Source organism: Alexandromys fortis, unplaced genomic scaffold (assembly GCF_014885135.2).
Source record: "Alexandromys fortis isolate MF-2015 unplaced genomic scaffold, M_Fortis_MF-2015_v1.1 scaffold_19, whole genome shotgun sequence".
Lineage (NCBI taxonomy): Eukaryota > Metazoa > Chordata > Mammalia > Rodentia > Cricetidae > Alexandromys > Alexandromys fortis.
The window spans coordinates 238,496-257,224 of record NW_026067890.1 but is presented as its reverse complement, the minus strand read 5'-3'; the positions used below and the strand labels follow the sequence as shown (position 1 = coordinate 257,224).

Here is an 18,729-nt window from a genome sequence, read left to right as displayed (position 1 = left end):
CTGATTGAATTGCAAACACATCAGTAGGATTACCAGGGTCTGAACATGTTCCCCAAATGCATATCATAAAGATCACTGTCTATGCAATAATTAGAATGCTGGGCCTAATGAGAGATATTATTCCATTGGGCAAAGAGAAACGATGGCCTTAGAAATGCGCTGGGTGAACTGTTACAGAAGTAAATAGCTATAAAGGGGTTTTGCCCACTTCTAAACTTTCATAGTCTTAGAATAGAATAACATGAGGGCTTCCCGAGATGAAGACCCTTCATTTTGAATTTCTCAGCATCCACACTATGGATAAGAACATTGCTGTTCACTATGAACTATCCACTGCAGTATGTCACAGGACATGAATATAATGTAAGAAAATGTATGGACAATGAGAATAATTCCATTCCTGAATCTGAAGACAGTAAAGAAATGACAGTGATATTTGAATTACTAGTTCAAACTCAACTGATTATCTCACACCTTACAGGAAAAAGTATTAAGTTATATGTTATGGGAATCATAGCGCATTTTAATCTATATTGATTTAATTAGTTTGTGATTCGTCTTAGAAGATGCTTTACAAAATTCAATGTGATTGAATCAAAAAACAGAACCAAAAGAGACAAACCTAATAAACATAATAAAGTCCACAGTAATTGAGATACAGAAAGTTTGCTTTGAATGAATGTGGCTTGAAATAATCACGTTTCTTATTTCACTCACCAAAGAGCAAAACTCAAATTACATGAGAATCTCAAGTGTGTCCTGTGGGATAAGCCTGTGAACCATGGACTCACCTGAGATGGAAGTTGTGTTCTGAACGTGGTAAAACATTCAACATCTTTCTACTATAGAGCAGTGAGGTATATAAAGTTTAATCAAAACTCCCATTTTACTCTTTTAATGAACAAAATTAGAAGCCTTTAACATTAATAGCATTCCACTCCCTCACAGATATCAGGGCTTCATAACTTGTGGGAAAACGCCATCCAGTTTAATTGAATTTTAAGTTCCTCTATTGTAAGAATACAAGAAGCTGTCTTCACATGCCGGGCACATATGCACGGAGCATGCAGTGGAGCATGAAGAGCTGATATTCCTGAATAAAATGTAATCTTGTGTGCCGGTTTGCCAGTGTCACCTATTTATCCCTCAACACTACTTACAGGAGCACCTTTTTCTCCAGCTGGACCAGGAGGGCCCTGGGGGCCTGGACGGCCTGGCAAACCAATTGGGCCTGCTGAACCTGCAGAGCCTCGCTCTCCTGGAGAACCCTAGAACATGGGAATGAGGATATTTTGTCATTAGTGGAAGGAACAGATACTGTCATACAAATCACTTATTTAACAATAAAAACATAATCTACTCAAAAATTGTCAAGCTAAATATGAGAAAATTCTAATAATTCAAGAAATAGTATAACCATCACTTAAGGGGTGAAATGCTGATTTCAGTATTGAGTGCAGATGCTGACATTAAGGAATTTTGATGAGCTGGGAGGTGTGGTGCATGCCTTTAAAGCCAGCACTTGGAGGCAGAGGCAGGTGGATCTCTGTGAGTTCAAGGCCAGCCTGGTCTACAAAAGCTAGTTCCAAGACAGGCTCCAAAGCAATAGAGAAACTCTGTCTCAAAAAATATAAAATAAAGAAATTTTGATGAAATGAAAGATACCCCAAAGTTCTAGTGTTTGAGCTGGTAGCTTTGAAAATCTGTGTTCACTACTGAACACAGTACTACATAAATATCTATCCAGTATTGAACCTTGCATAGTTTCTTCTTGTATCATAAAGGGTTAACATATTATTTCCCTACACCGTTTACTGTCTGAAGTGCTTTCTGGACTTCACTTCAAAGTCACTAAATATATTTTTTTTCTAAATCCAAAAGTTGAGTTCATAAGACCTCAAGTATACATTATACAGTAAAGTACGCCATTAGCTCAGACTTTGGAATTTTTGTTTAGAACTGGTAAATTTATGTTGTTTCTCTACTGACCACTGACAGACTTAAATATTCTTAAATTTCTTGATAGTAATTTCCTAAAATTCTTCTGTGACAGAGTACTTCTCATTCATTTATTATATTTATAGGATCGAATGAATTGATAAGATTCAAGTTGATGTCAGAGGGAAAAGGTAGTATAAAATGTGATGGGTTTTCCTCTTGATTATTTTATGCCTAAATGAAACATTTGATTTACTTTTTATAACTGCAGGTGTCAAACTTAAGGGCAAGAAGATTGAAGAAATTTGTCAAAATTGCAGCTGGATTTAAACAAAGAGGCATTTATGAGCTAGAATTACAAGAAAAATCACAGACTATGTTTGTCACGCTGTATAATAACCAAGTAGAATTTCTTTTACATAGGAGGGGGATTTTATATTTAGGACATAGATCTTCAGTATTGAGATTTCCTCTTCATGCAAAAATGCTCAATAAAATATTGGAAAAGTATATCTTAGAACACATCAGAAAAATAATCCACCATGACCATGTAGGCTTCATCTCAGAGATGCAGGGATGGTTCAACATATGAAAATGTGTCAATGTAATCCACCATATAAGCAAACTGGAAAAAAAATCACACGTTGAAAAAGTCTTTAACAAAAAAACAACATTCCCTCATGTTAAAGGTCTTGGAAGGAGCAGGGATACAAGGAATGTATCTAAACAAAATAAAGGCAATGTTCAGCAAGCCAACAGCAAACTAAATGAAGAGAAACTTAAAGCAATCCCACTGAAATCATGAATAAGACAATGTTGTACTCTTTCTCCATATCTATTCAATATAGTACCTGAGATTCAAGCTAGAGCAATAAGACAACAAAAGGAGGTTAAGGGGAAACAAATCAGAAAAGAAGTTGAAATCTCACTATTTACTGATAATATGATATTTTACATAAGTGACCCCCAAAATTCTAACAAGGAACTTCTACAACTCATGAACACCTTCAGTAATGCAGCATGATACAAGAGTAACTAAAAAAAAAAAAAAAANGTCAAAATTGCAGCTGGATTTAAACAAAGAGGCATTTATGAGCTAGAATTACAAGAAAAATCACAGACTATGTTTGTCACGCTGTATAATAACCAACAAAAACCTGTGTGAATATTACCTGCCTATACTAATCAAGTGTTATAAATAATAAATATGAGAACATAAATGTGAGAAAAATTGCACTTAGTATTTTCTAAAATATATGTATGTATGCATGCATGTGTATTGTGCATCCTTACGTCTGTTTCTCCCTCCATTAACGCACTTACAAATGCATACATATATCTATATATACAAATAATATAATGGGTATATAATAAAAACATAATTTATTAATGATGTGTATTTCTCTTTATATATTATGTGGACAATTGGTCTTGGTTAAAACCAGAGTTACTCAAGTACAGTCAATAGAAATTTGCAGAACATGGGCTGAATATTTATTGTCTCTAAGAATTGTGCTAAAAGACTTATGTGTCACACTAATTGATGTATTGTGATTGACATATGATTCATGGCTTTTATTTTGGAAACAATGTGTTTGTTGAAAGCAAAGTATACTTAATATTTTAAATTAAACTATTTTATGTAACCATTTTCGTGTGTCTTAAGCAGAGATAGAATACTGTTCTGAGTCTCAGGAAGTGTGCAGAGTGTGTAGATATTATATGTTATCATTAAAGAGCAAAGTATTTTACTTTCTGCCTTAAAGCATTCCTAAGATTAAATTTCAGATTATCATCTTGCTTTTGGAGGCTGCATTAAAATTAATAACAAAATATATTGCTTTTCTGTAGTTAAAATATTTCTCATGATCTTGTCAGATTTCATCAGCATTAAAACAAGTGACGGGAAGACAAAGAGGCTTAGAAGTGCATCCCTGTGCCCTAAAGTACAGTGGCAAACCCCCGTTTGTACTTGTTATTACAGAAATTCCATAAGCCTGGATATCTGTAATAATGGAATGCTCAGCACTGAATTTATTTTATCTACAAATAAATGTAAAGTGAAAATCCCTGATGGAACCCATTGATTAAAGCAGTGATGTATAGTGAAGCTGAGAATTGTAAATACTCTCAGACCAGCTTGGAACAAATAAAACTTTCTAATCCTTGAGTCACAATGAACACTGGTAAGGCACTCTCTCTCATTTCCTTGAGTTTCAGCTAAATTTTAGAAGAAAGTCCTCGTTATACATTCAGCATTTGTACACTGGGATTCTGTGCTCATGTGACAGAATCTAGGAAAACAGGATGGAATACAGTGGGTCCTAGCTTTGAGGAATTTATTCTCATGCTGAATATTCTTTGTAAAGCTTAGGTATCTAAACTGCAAAAAATATGAATTTGTGTAGAGTAATATATAATTACTTTTGCAGAGTAAATAAAATTATTGTATTAACAGCTATGATTAAAACAGACATATACATTAAAATGATAACTTGATAGTGCTCACAAAGGCTGGGATTTCCCCTTATTTTTTTTTTCAATGACAAAACACTTGTGATAGATACTGGCACAAAGCATTTCATAAATGATTGTGTCAGTTGCTAGGGTGAGCCTTCTCTTTCTAGTCCTGGAACCAACAGTTTTTTGATCTGGAGCATATTCTCTATGACTTATTTTATCATCAATAAAATATGTAGAGAAATAGCTTGTGATTGGTTTCTTGAAATATTCAGTAGTATAAAGTACTTTAGTGGCAAAATAGAATCTTCTAAGCATAGAGGTACATCATACTACTGAACATGGAAGAACATGCCAAAACATCTTAGAAACACAGAACTATCATTTTTGTAATTTTTTTAATTAGAAAGTAAAGGGTCACAAAAATTGTTTATCTTTCTTTATTCCTATGAATAAATATGATACTAAATATTAAACACTACAGAAAACATATTTTCTTATGCTTCCAAATTTAAAAGAGAATATGCTTTTTGCACTGTAAAGATAAAAACCTTCTATTCAATTTCTTTCTTTAATGCTATTTCTCCCACTTCTGTAACCCATCCCCTAAAATGTTGTGACATCTCCCTATAATCTATTAATGGTAACAAAACAAGAAACAGTGACATTGGTGTGGATTCTTGACCAGTGAGAATGGAGGCTCTTTCTCTAACTGTTGCTCAGAAGCCGACAGTAGAGAACATATATTGTCAGCTTCTTTCATTGTTTATTTCATATTCTAGGGAGGTTTTGTAAAGTATATGAAAACAGACAAATCATCTCATCAGCATTCAGTGTAAATGGAGCTCACTGAGGAATAACAGAAAGACAAGCAAGTTCTTGTTTTGCAAAACTATCTAGGTAGAAAGCACAAGTGCATATTTCCATATTTTTAAGGCCAAAATGACCACCATTACAATACTATGGAGTGAAGTCATTACACTATCCCAGTGACAAACTTTGAATCAAACAAAATAAAAGTTCAGATGAAGCATCCAACATTACTAGAATTCAAAATACAAACTCTGATTGATCATCTGAACGCTTTATATTAGTGCTACAATATTTTGTCATTAATTCTTGCCACCATCTCTGAATACAGATCAACCATCCTTGGGTGTAACAGCTTTGTTCTTAAGTGGAACACAAGACTCAAGAGTCATCAGTGCAGATATTCCAAAATCCCTATTCTCTCATGTGAAAAATGAGAAAATACAATACAATCCTCTCAGGAATAGAGAGGCAGAAAGGAGAAAAAAAAGGAATATGACAAAAAAACATGTAAGCTATTGAAAAAATGACGAGAAGAAATGACTCACAAAGTAGGGAATAGAATCCAACACATTAAGGTAAGGCTTAATAACAAAAGAATAATGAATGGTGATGGGGTAAAGAAGGCATGACAAGTTTGTAAAATGTTAAACACATTTTGGGAACTTTGTGTCTCCCTCCACTAATATGCTTTCTCCATATAAAGTAAGTACCATCAGAGACAAAACAACAGCCACAAGATCCACGAGTCAATAAATAAAATAATATATAATTTTTATATTAATGAAAATCATAGTGGGAAAGCTCTTGACAATCCTTCATGCTTTATTTCTTTAAATCCTATTTTTTTTTCCTATGTGTGTGGTTTGTGTTTGTACACATTAGTTCAGCAATGACTTCAGAGTCCACAAAAAGGTAGTGATCCGCTGGAGCTGAGTTAATGATTGGTAAATCATACTTGTATAATACTGTCAAAAATCATAGTGATTTGAGTAACATGAGAATGTCAAAGCATCATATGGCAGAAATTAAGGGTCAGTAAGGGTAATGATATGGGTAAGCCATTGTTATTAGGATCACACAATGAAGTTGATTTGCCATCCATGAGTAATAAGTTGATTTTGAAGGCAGTATGGACACACAAGATTAGTTCTATCAGATGATGGCATAGCTGGGGAGGTATATTAAATGGATATTCGAGTACCAATGGCAAAGAACTGTGAGAGCACAGGTAGGAAATTAAATGGAGTCAAGGAGAAGAGATAACATTTATAGGAAGAAAAAAAAGGACCAAACAAAGGAAATGATGGCAGAAATGGTGATGAAGTCGCAAGCAAAGTATTTTGAAGTGATTAGCATGGCTCCAATTTGCACTGGTGTAGTAATTGGAGCGGCAGGGCTGTGTTCTGCCACCTGGCTAGCTTTACCCGAAATAATTACACAGAAACTATATTCTTTTAAACACAGCCTGGCCCTTTAGTTCCAGCTTCTTATTCGCTAGCTCTTACATATTGACCTAACCCATTTCTAATAATCTGTGTAGCCCACGAGGTGGCTTACCAGAGAAGATCTTAACCTGCGTCTGTCTGGAGTGGGAGAATCATGGCAACTCCCTGACTCAGCTACTTTCTCCCAGCATTCTGTTTACTCCACCTACCTAATTATCTGTCTTATCAGGCCAAGCAGTTTTCTTTATTAGTTAACCAATGAAAGCAACAGATAAGATACAAGACCCACCTCCATCACACTGGGTAGAAGTTGGAAAGAGATTTAAGAAAACATTCAGTTATACAAGCAGATAAGGATAAGAAGATCAAATGAGAAAGGCTTCTAAATATGGCATCTTGTGTGTGGTAGTGATACTTCAGTGCATTGCTGAGAATGAAGGTGGCATAAAAATCATGAGGGATGTACTGTGTTTCTCTGCACGTTTACTTATACCTTCAGGAATAAACATGAGACCAACTCTGATACTTGCTCAGTGCCGATTATTTCATGATGTTACATAGTTTTGTGACTCTCACTATTAGCACAGGAAATGATATTATTTTTTATTTTTATTTGATATTTTTATATCACTGAAAAAATTCAAGTCTCATCAGGTACTTAATTCAGACAGACTATGATGTACATGAAATCGAAGCTTACTTTATGACTAATTATTGAATGAGAGACTGAAGAAGAAAATAAATTCAAACTAAAGTCTTTCCAGGCTTTTCCTATTCATGACATTATCTTGCTTTAAATTCTGATTTATTAGCGGTAAGACAGTTCTTTACCTCCTGTCAGAGCAAATCCTTCCAACCTCCTAAACCCTTGTGCTTCTGCTCTCATTAGTGCCTGCAATTAGCAGAAACCAGGCATTGAGAGCTTTGATTGACACATATTTATTTTCTCTTCTGCACACCATGGGATCTCAGCATGAGAATAATGATAGAAGAGCTGTAATTTGCAATGATGGCTAGCATGGCCATCTATTATCATCATACTTACCACTGGACCCTGGGGGCCCTGGGGACCTTCTCCTCCTTTCAGGCCAGGTGCACCCTGACAAAAGTGAACAAACAAGGAGATTGAATACAAATAAACTAACTATAAATAGACAATGTGTGCTTGACAAAATGGAGATGACAGGAAGTTTTTTCTGAAATCAACAAATGTAGGTAGGTAGGTAGATAGATAGATAGATAGATAGATAGATAGATAGATAGATAGAGAGAGAGAGAATGAAATGCCTAGATTTAAGTATAGCTCCTTTATTGCTCATGACTCCAAGCAAAAATATCATCCACAGGCTTGGCATGTATGTTGCTTATACCTGGGCTCCAGGAAGGCCTCTTTCACCTGGGAAACCACGTATTCCTGCCGGTCCATCTTTCCCTGAGATACCTTGAGGACCTGGGTCACCCTGAGAGATAAAATGCATACCATTAGCAAAACCAAATTTCTACACAGCTTTTATGAGCAAAACCGCGAGTCTCGCTCATCCTTATTAAAGAAAATATGGAAGGAGAATGTGAACATCTTTTAATTAAAGGGTTGTCATTAGGAGTGCCATTCATATTAAAATACAATAATGCTACCTAGATGAAAGGACATACGCAAACTGATGCTGTTATGGTCAATGAAATGACTCTTGCCTTATTACTCAGTAATTGTCTTGAAATACAATAACCTCACACTAAATATCTTCCTAGCAAATTGTTCTGACATTGGGTGGTAATAAGGAAATGCAAAGAACACACTTGTAGCTGATAAGGAGTATATAGAAGTTTTGAGTGTACGGACATGGAAATTTTTAAAAAACTTTGCTTGATCAGGAGCAAGTCAAGGCACTGGGTTCAAGAACCTTTGTAGCACCAAGAGTTAGTCGAAAACAGGAACTTCGCAAAAGTATAAACCACGAAATGCTCCTAGCAGATAGCCACCTGTTGACACCCAGCGTTGTGGTCTAGACAGAAGCAGGAGTAACTGCTGGGGGTGGGAGAAGGGCAGGGGAGCATGCACAAAAGTAGCTGCTTACAGGGAAAAGAGGCTGTGCAGGAGTCCACACCCTGTATCTAGCAAAGAACCCCCTTGACCCTGAGTAAACCTGGTTTGTGGTTTTCGCCTATATCATGTCAACCCCAAATGATGAGGGGGTTCTCCTCCCTTCTGCGCTGCGAATAGCCTGGCTGTATAGAGCTCCAAATAAACCTTGCTTTTGCATTCTGGACCTGACTGGATCCTGGTGGTCTCTCTAGGGGTCGCAACTTGGGCATAACATGAGAAAGCGATTGTTCTTGATCTTGTACCTTTGCACCTTCCTTCCCTGCAGCACCAGGAAGTCCTTGCTCACCAGGAGGCCCAGGAGGCCCAGGATGCCCACGTTCACCTATTGGCCCAGTCTCACCAGTCGGTCCCTAAATAAGACAAGCAAAGCTGTATTGGAGTGTCCTTTCATTTTTTGCCAGATAAATAGAAAGCAAACGCAAAGATTACTCCCTTTCATGAGATTATTTTCCTTTATGTTTATGATGCCCAATAATATGCTTCCTCGAACTTAATAAAAAAAAAAAAACTCAATGAAAGTAGTGTACCTAGCAAGTATTTGAAAAGCTTGCTGTAGTCTTGGTGAGAATAGCCAGATGGGCTAAGGACCTCTATGAAGTATGCAAGAATAGTTTCTTTGTCCAGTACTAGAACTACTTGAGAAGGAAGCTAGTCCAACTTCTCTTAAAATGCCTGCGTTATAAATGACAGTTTCACCTTATTCTTCTTTTCATATAATCAGCTTTACAATATGGAGACACGGATGCCACTCTGATTGGTACTCAATGAGTCATAATAAATCAAAGTCACTTGGAACATAACAAATGGAGCAGTTTTCCTTTTGGTGGAAGTGGTGTGTGTGTGTGTGTGTGTGTGTGTGTGTGTGTGTGTGTGTGTGTGTGTGTGTGATGGGAGAGGAATTTCCCTGCCCTGGAAATCCCCATACAAATAGTTATTTCATATTCAACTGACAAAGACTAAGGAATAAAGCTAAGGGGTCCTGGAATCTAGTCCTTGAGTTTACACTTGAAGCTGTACTCAAAAGCTAATAGCTGGAAGGTACAGCAAATGCTGAGGGGAAATACGAGGCTCTCTATGTGTACCCCTGTCTCCCTATGGGTGCTGTTTGACAAGCTGGGGTATGGTCAGCTTTTGGTATAAAGAGGAAATCGTGACCATGGTCTGGGCATGGATAAAAGCCACGTGCCCCCACTTTTTACATATATTTCCAAGTTTAAGTTCCATTGTCTATAATTACTGAAACTCTTGAACTCATCGTTAGTGTACAAACACTTCTTTTCACAAAGGTATTCACAGTTACATACTGAGTTCCCAGCCATTCTGAATGTCATGAGACTTTTGCTATTTTTATTATTAATGGCTAAAAGAACAAAGAAACATACCTGAGGTCCAACCACACCTCCTGGCCCAGGGGGACCAGTCTTTCCTTGAAATCCCTAAGAAAGTAAAGTATAATCTATAAAAGTTGTAGGCAGGATAAAACAAAAAATTAAAATTCTGCAAGGTAACTGAAAAACATTTAAAATGGAAGTTTAATATTGACTAAATATTATTCTTTTCAAATATAATGTGATAATATTGTATTGATTCTTTATAAATGTCCAAAATATTCTATTTTTATTTTTCATATTACAGTATATATATTATTTTCAATAAAATAAGAGACTGGGTTATGACAGATATGGAATAAAACTGTGTTCTTTTTACTGTTCTACCTCATTCAACAATATAAAGAATTTTAGACAAGCAAGATTTATAGATGATGTATGAAGGACTTTTATATTCTTTAAGATCGTTAACTAATTTTCTCTATATAAATTTCTAACAATATCATAAAACAGAATATAAAATATACTTATAAAGTTAATACTTTTCATTATTAGTAATAATATCCACTTTATAAATGTTATTCTCTAGAACCCAAAATAACAGTTAAAATATATTTGCAAATAATCTGATCAATAAATATAAGATGGCTGAGTGCCCAATGAATCAGGTTTTGGGAATATATTCTGGTATCCTTTTCCATGTGATTTTATTTTGATAAATTTATTTCTCAAGTCATATAATAAACATAAAAATTGTAAAAATAAATACAAAAACCTGAAAAGTCTTCAAAAAAAGCAATGAAAGAAAATAGTGCCTACACTATTTTTAATCAAGAAAATATGGAAACAGTAAAAACAAGAAAAGCAGGAAAAAAATAGAAAGGGATCATTCTATGTTTGTATCACAACTTACGGGAGAGTATTATTTATAAATTGCAGGAAAATAAAAAATCTGAGTATTCATTATTGCAGTTCATATTACATGAAACGAAGTGCATTTCTCCTATTTTTAAATTTGATTTTAAGACTTCTACTTTTGCAATACTCTTCAATGCCAAGACAAAGTTGTTCTAAAGAGAATTATCAGAGAAGTTATTTAGTATTTTAAAATTTTAACTTTGAATTAACTAATGAGTTTGAAAATCTTTGGTCAGACTACATTCTACGTATACTCACTCATAAATGCACATTTACATATGTACACCATGTGCATGAATATACATAAAGTATGTGTATATACAATTGTATGCATGAATTCACATCTACTTAATACTTTCCAGATTATGTCAACAACCTCCAGAAGTGCAATTATATCTTCATATCAGTAAGCTCTCCTCTTTATAAATAGGAGATTATAAATTGCTGAACTCTGTTCTTTCTCAAGAGTTTTCAACAGGACATGACCAGTAGTGTCTGGCGCCATCTCCACCTCAGCATGGAGATAGATTCCCTGTTGTGATTCCCTAGTAATTTTCCTCCTGGATAACACATGGATGCTATAGATAATATTTATTAACAAAGCACCTTCAGTTCTCAGGCTTCCTTTAATCTTCACCTAAAACCTATTGCATCATGTGGGAAAGTATCTCCCGACTGCCCTAGTAGACAGTCGAGTCAAGCTATATCCGATTCTTTCCTTGATAACTTCAGACTTATATCAGGTTCACTCACTTGTCCACGTTACGCAGAACTATCATCTCAAACCAGCTAATCTAATCAACTAGATTACATACATATATCAACCTACGTCACTGAAAAATCTCCACACCGTATCAGCTTAGGCAGCTACTAGAGTGTGGTTTTGCTTTGGAAATAGTTGTAGGTTTATAGCACATTGATCTTGCCTCTCTCTCTTAAACAGCCATATGCTTCCTGTTTGAATTTACCTATTGCTTAGGTCTGTGTTGCTTTCTCCAAACTACTGATCAATTAAGTTTGATTTAAGAGGAAAAAATGCAAGTATGACCTTTAAAAAGCATAACATTTTAAGAAGGTCTTAGTAACTGCAGGAACATCAATAGTACACAAAATTAATAGAGTAACAGCTTATTACATGAATTGATTAAAGTCAATGCTCCACTGAAGAAATAGTGGAGAAATGAAAATTTACATACAAAGAGCCACATGGCTGCTAGCTCAATAATATAAAAGATAGTTTTGGAGAGAGCTGGAAGATATGTCCATATGCCTGCCCATACAAAACATTCAGAGTATATGCATATCTAATGAATTTGACATTAGAATCATATAAATAAAATAAAATTAAGAAAATTATTATAATTCAGAATAAATTTTTCTTACTTCATAACGCCATACTATAAACTGAATTTATTTTAATTTTTAGAATATTTTCTATAGACATACTTATGAATATCTTGCATATCACCATAGAACCTTCATCTGGCGATGGATGGAGATAGAGACAGAGACCCACACTGGAGCACCGGACTGAGCTCCCAAGGTCCAAATGACGAGGAGAAGGAGGGAGAACATGAGCAAAGAAGTCAGGACCACGAGGGGTGCACCCACCCACGGAGACAGTGGGGCTGATCTATTGTGAACTCACGAAGGCCAGCTGGACTGGGACTGAAAAAGCATGGGATAAAACCGGACTCTCTGAATATGGCGGACAATGAGGGCTGCTGAGAAGCCCAGGACAATGGCACAGGGTTTTGATCCTACTTCATGTTCTGGCTTGGTGGGAGCCTAGCCAGTTTAGATGTCCACCTTCCTAGACCAGGATGGAGGGGGGAGGACTTTGGACTTTCCACAGGGCAGGGAACCCTGACTGCTCTTCAGACTGGAGCGGGAGGGGGAGAGGAATGGGAGGAGGGGGAGAGAAAAGGGAGACGGGGAGGAAGCGGAAATTTTTTTTTTCAAAAAAAAAAAAAAGAATATTTTAAGTTAAGTTAATCTTTTCCAAAGTCTCTGGGAACAGAAATTAATTCCAATCATTAACGAGTGATTGGAGACTCTGTTACAATACCCAAGAAAATATAGTTTATGTCCTGATAATATCAAAAGGAATTTAATTATTTTTATTTTTATGCTCAATACTAGATTCTACAGAAGCCCTCACATGAATTGTGTGTTTTCAAGATATAAAAAAAATCTATTAATACTTTTTTTTATTGGGAAACCACCCCAACAAAAACAAAAAGGCTTCAAAATATAAGACATCAAAATTTATTCTGAAGGATTTTTATTGGAGATGAATTTCAAATATAGCAAAATAATTTCTTCTTTGAAATAAGGAAACACATATACTACAAACTATATCCATTCTGGTTTTGGAATCTTCTGCAGGAAATCTTTAAATTCTAGTCAACACGGGGGAAAAAAAGGTGAAAGAAAATACTTATGTTCTAACTATAGGGCTGTTCACTGTTCTCAAGTAAAAATTATAATACAAGTACCTAAACCTAATCTGTCTGTGGAAACTACTAGATAGAAACATTCCTAACTCTCCAGCTAACTAATTATTTTCTTCTTGATTTACATTTTAATGTTTATATGATATGGTTTCTTTGTAAAAAGCAAGTACTTTTAAAATTCTCTTTTGAGAATTTCATATATTTTCGTCATATTCAACCTCCCCCATTTGATTTAATTTAGAAATGAGGGGAGTTTTAATTATTAATTCTCAAGTTATTGATCCTTGAAAAACACATTAGAAGTATGGATCCAGGTGGCATCTGGTGGGGGTACCAGAATATGAGATCATCTCTATCAGATCATTCTAAAAATGCTGTAGCAACAATAAGATTCAAAATAATGAGCATCCTCTCTATTCAAGTGAACTTGATAAGGCTAACACTTGCAGCTATGTATGCATTTGCTAAAATATTTTAATAACAGGCTCATTGGCAACATGATAGGAACAGATGCAGAGACCCACAGCCAGACATTATGGGGAGAAAGAATTTATATGGGAGATCTACATCAAACCCCTCTTCTCAATACTCAGGGAATCCTCCACAGATGCTAAGAGTCAGAAGGGCTGGAGGAAGCCAGGAGAACAAGGCCCTCTGACTCAGCTAAGCAAGACACATATGAGCATATGAGCTTACAGCAAGCACAGGGCCTACATGGTTCTGCACCAGGCCCTCTGAGTAGGTACTATACCTATTAGCCTAGTATTTCTATGGAACTCCAGTTGTGAGAATGAATGGCTCTCTGACTCCTGTGCCTGCTGTTGGGACTCTTTTCCTTCTGATGGGTCAAAAATTAATGTGGTAGTTTCTGCTTTATCTTTTTATATTTTATTTTGTAGTGTTTGGCTGTGATGTCTCAGAAGCCTGTTCTTTTCTAATAAGAAACAGGAAGGAATCTGGAGGAGACAGAGGTGGGAGGCAACCGGGAGGGAAGGGAAACTATAAGATACGTTGTATGAGAAAATAATTCATCTTCTATAGAAGGGGAAGAAAGAAAGCAAAAAGAAAAAGAAGCTAACTACAGTGGATATAGTACAGTATAATTAAACTGAGTGAGAATTAGAAATCAAACAAACTAATCAGTACAGAAAGAAAAGAAACTTGCTCCATTAGTCTTCAACTAGTAACGTCATTGTTAATAATAACACAGGTTTCTATGAAATTGTGTTGTCTGGGAGCAAATTTTATTCCAAAAACATAAAAATTAAAAAAATAAAAACAAAAGCCGAGTCACTTACGGTCTCTCCACGCTGTCCAGGGTGTCCTGGTAGTCCATCCTTCCCAGCAGGGCCCTGGAATAACAAACATTAAAGACCCAAGTCATAAATTCTTCATAAAAACTCTTCCCATGATGTTGAAGCCCAAGGGTAATATGGAAAAAAACTATCTTGCATCTTACAAAAAATTTCATTTTGATTGTTTTATTTTATAAAAGGGGATATTTAGTTGATTTTATATAAACTCGTTTGTGAACTGCCTTCTTAAAGAAAAACAGAGACAATGAAAGGGAAATCCATAGAACTGCATTCAGAGCACACTGCATTTCAATTAATTCTTTCATATGCCTCTGTACTTTAAAATTATACACGCATAAGTTCAGTTTTACTTTAGCAAAACATTAGTTTTCCAGTGCTTGAATATAAACTGTACTTTCCCTGTGTCCTATTTTAGAGAGCCTTCACAGCTCCATTCCAGGTAAAGAAAGTGGATAAAAGAGAAAGCGAGTGCCCTCTAGTGGCCATCGAATTTCTGACAAAAATGAGAAAAAATGCTAATCTGTAAAACAATCGTCATTTTACTTTTCAAACTGCTTCAAGTAAAGGAAAAACAGTTCATTTTTAGATGTCATCAAGAATAATTGTTCCTTCAATTTCCTGAAATATCCTCCAAGAAGGAAATACTAGGGAAATTTTTGCCACATTACTGCTTTCTACAAAGGGGCTATGTCCCTTTACCATGTCTGAAGAGAGAAATGACACAATTAGCTAAATACTTAAAAAACACAACCTTGTGAGGTTTCGACATTCTAAATACTTAACAGATATTGACTGTTCTTTCAACAGTCTTAGAGATTATACTCCTATAAGCTATAAAACATCCATTCGTTTCTCAAAACAAATTTAGTAGGTATATACATTCTCTCTATTCTAAATAAATGCAGATAAATAGACATTTTAATTAAGGTATTTTTATGACAGGCCTGTCACCCCTTACTAATTATTTAAATAATGTTGTTTTCTAAGGTCTATTGTTATATATGCTATTATGGAGCCAGTTTGGGAGCAAAAACAAAAAACAAAACAAACAAACAAAAAACCAAAACAACTTTGCTTTAAAATGAAGACGTCCGTGGGTAACTTTCTTTCACTTTGATGAGACTCCTAGAGTGGTTGGCATACTTGAGGGCTGCTCCTGTCAATGCCCTGACTATGTCTTCTACCTGATCCATTCCAATTCAACACACAGGCTGTTGTGTGTATTACCAGGTTTTATTTAAAATTAGGGATTGCTGAATATGGTGATTAAAACCATATATCAACTATCTCTGCAGTTGCCATTAGATAGTAATAACATATGCAGCTTTACCCAAAGCTTAGAGAGAAATAGAAATGCATAGTTAATTACTGCTTGATTGGACAAGATGCAGCTTTGCAAAACAGCAAACTAAAATACTTGCAAAACTACCACTGTTTTAATATAGATGCAGTAAATGTGTTATAATCTGAGGTCATTATAAAGTTTTCAGACTAATAGGATGTTAGGTAAAGGATAACACATTACCCTGGCTTCCTCCCCAAAGACACTAAAACTCCATCAAATATGTGCATAGCGATCAGTGTTAGACCTATACATGTTTCTAGTAACCTCTGAGTGTAAGCAGTAAGCATCCTGCTCCTTACTAGAACAAATTATATTTAAGATTCTATAATGATCATCTTTGAAATGGTGATCCTAAATCTAAATGAAAATACCATGACTTTTACTGGAGTTTCTTGATGCTCTGAGGAATAGAGATAATGGGCCAAAGAGCGGTGGTATGAGGCTTTTCTTGATTTAAATATGAATTCCAGAATTATACAACTAACACTTATACTATTCCAGTTTTTATTTAAGATATTGCTTAGCAAGAGACATTTAAATCATGTTGCAAAAACACATAAGAAATTAATATATTGTAAATGTATTCTGTAATATTTAAATTCCAATTTTATTTTATAAGGATTTTTGTTACAATACTTACATTTTTAAAGCAAGGACATCACAAGAATTTCCATAGAAACTTACTTGACTCATAAGAGCACAAAGAATCTGAACTGAAAACCAAGGAACCTACATGGGACTGACCTAAGCCCTCTACCTATATGTTGCAGTTATAAAACTTGGTCAACTAGTGGGACTCCTAACTGTGGGAGCATGGATGTCCCTGATGCTTTGGTTGGCTTTGGGAAACCCATCCATCATACTGGATTGCCTTGTCTGGCCTTAATACAAAGGACGGAGCTTGGTCCTACTGCAAATTGGCATGCCATGCTTTGTTGATACCCATGGGAGGCCTGTGCCTTCTGAACAAGAAGGGAGGAGGAATCGATGAAGGATGGAGGGTAGGAGAAGGGAGGAAACAGAGGGGAGCAAGGAGAACTGTCAGGATGTAAAACAAATTTAAAACTTAATGTTTTATAAACAAAAAGTATTACGATTGTAAGCTATGCCTCTCAAGCATTAAAATATTATTGAATAAAGCAAAAGAGAATTTGTCACACTTACAGGGGGTCCTTTTGGTCCAGGGAATCCAACTGGACCCTGAGGTCCTTGAGGACCCTGAGAATAAAAAGCAGTGGAGAAAATTTAACGACAAAATGTCAAGAAGGTATTATCATATACTGCAGTTCATTTCTTCAGACAAAACACTGGAGGAACAAATTTCTCCCATTTTATCATGAAAGCATGGCAATATAATAGTGTGTACAGTCCTGATTGAGAAGCCAAATAGTTTTTAACTGTGTGAAACTACACATCACACCAATGTTCTTATGCCACGTGCACGATGAATGTTTGGAGTTCACATAAAATGTTAATTGTCCTAAACAAGAACTCAAGGAATATTGAAGAAGAGTGGACAGGAAGTAGACGCTTTACAAACACAGCAATTATTAACACACACACACATTACTGGCCTTCTCAATAGTCAGTCATGAAAGGGTGGCTCTATCCTTTACCACTGAACTATTGATTATTGATAGAATCTGGGAGACTGGGATCGGCTGCTCTTTACATGGTACTCCCTGCTGAGTCCACCAGGCTCAAACAGACAGCTCCAAACCAAGTTATACAGATACCCTGCAAAATGAAAACGGCAATGCACTTGAAGACAGGTCAGTCTCTAGCAATGCATAGCTAACAGGGGCATAATAGCAGCTCCAGACCAAGTCACCTAGATACCCTGCAAAACAGAAACTGCAATGGACTCGAAGACAGTTCTGTTTCTAGCAATACAGAGCCAACAGGAGCAAACGCAACTGTCCCGAAAACATTGCATACCCTTATCCTTACCGATTATGCAGTGGCCATATCTGTCATTTGTCACTTCTGCTCCCTGCATTAGACTCTTTTGTATACAAGAAAAGATGAACTTCACTCTATAATTATTCTTATTAGCAATCTGCTCCAAGATGTATTTATAATACCATTCCTAACCTGATACATAATTAGTTATATTATTATTCCTACATATTATTCAGGTTCTTATTTACATATCTTTAAAATGCATAAAGCACATCGAGTCAGAGGGGTTGTTTTGGTATCAAAAAGAAAATAGATCAGTAAGAGTTAAGCCTGTACTTGACAAACACATAATTATATCTATAAAATGAAGACCTATAAAATGGGACATAATATATATGTTATCTCTTGTGTAATAAAACAAATATTAAGTTTACTATTTCCAAAGCTAAAAAAAATAGCTTGTTGAAGTTGGTCTGCAAGATACTTTACTTTTTATGTTACCAGTTTTTGTTTCACCAGGAAAATTCATTACTATTTGAATCCAATGATTTATCACAAATAAATACAGCTCTTTCCAAGTGACAGCATCTATCTTAAACTCAAAAGGAAGAGGGAGGTATGAATACAAAAGTTTAGCTTAACAAAAATAAACTATGTTCTGAGTTGTCATAAACAATCTAATACTTTCCATTCTAATTTAAAAA

General features: G+C 35.5%; 1 protein-coding gene across 2 annotated transcripts in view; it reads right to left on the bottom strand.

Moving 5' to 3' along the window:
• The window catches only part of Col11a1 (collagen type XI alpha 1 chain), a 163,766-nt gene that overhangs the window by 47,561 nt on the left and 97,476 nt on the right, over nt 1-18,729 (bottom strand). For both annotated transcript variants that reach the window (XM_050155901.1, XM_050155826.1), the window contains 7 exons: nt 17,288-17,341; nt 14,761-14,814; nt 10,143-10,196; nt 9,003-9,110; nt 8,027-8,116; nt 7,702-7,755; nt 1,161-1,268 (listed from right to left, as the gene is read on the bottom strand). In XM_050155901.1, the coding sequence (XP_050011858.1) occupies nt 1,161-1,268; nt 7,702-7,755; nt 8,027-8,116; nt 9,003-9,110; nt 10,143-10,196; nt 14,761-14,814; nt 17,288-17,341 (522 nt within the window). The remainder of the gene's footprint in view (nt 1-1,160; nt 1,269-7,701; nt 7,756-8,026; nt 8,117-9,002; nt 9,111-10,142; nt 10,197-14,760; nt 14,815-17,287; nt 17,342-18,729) is intronic.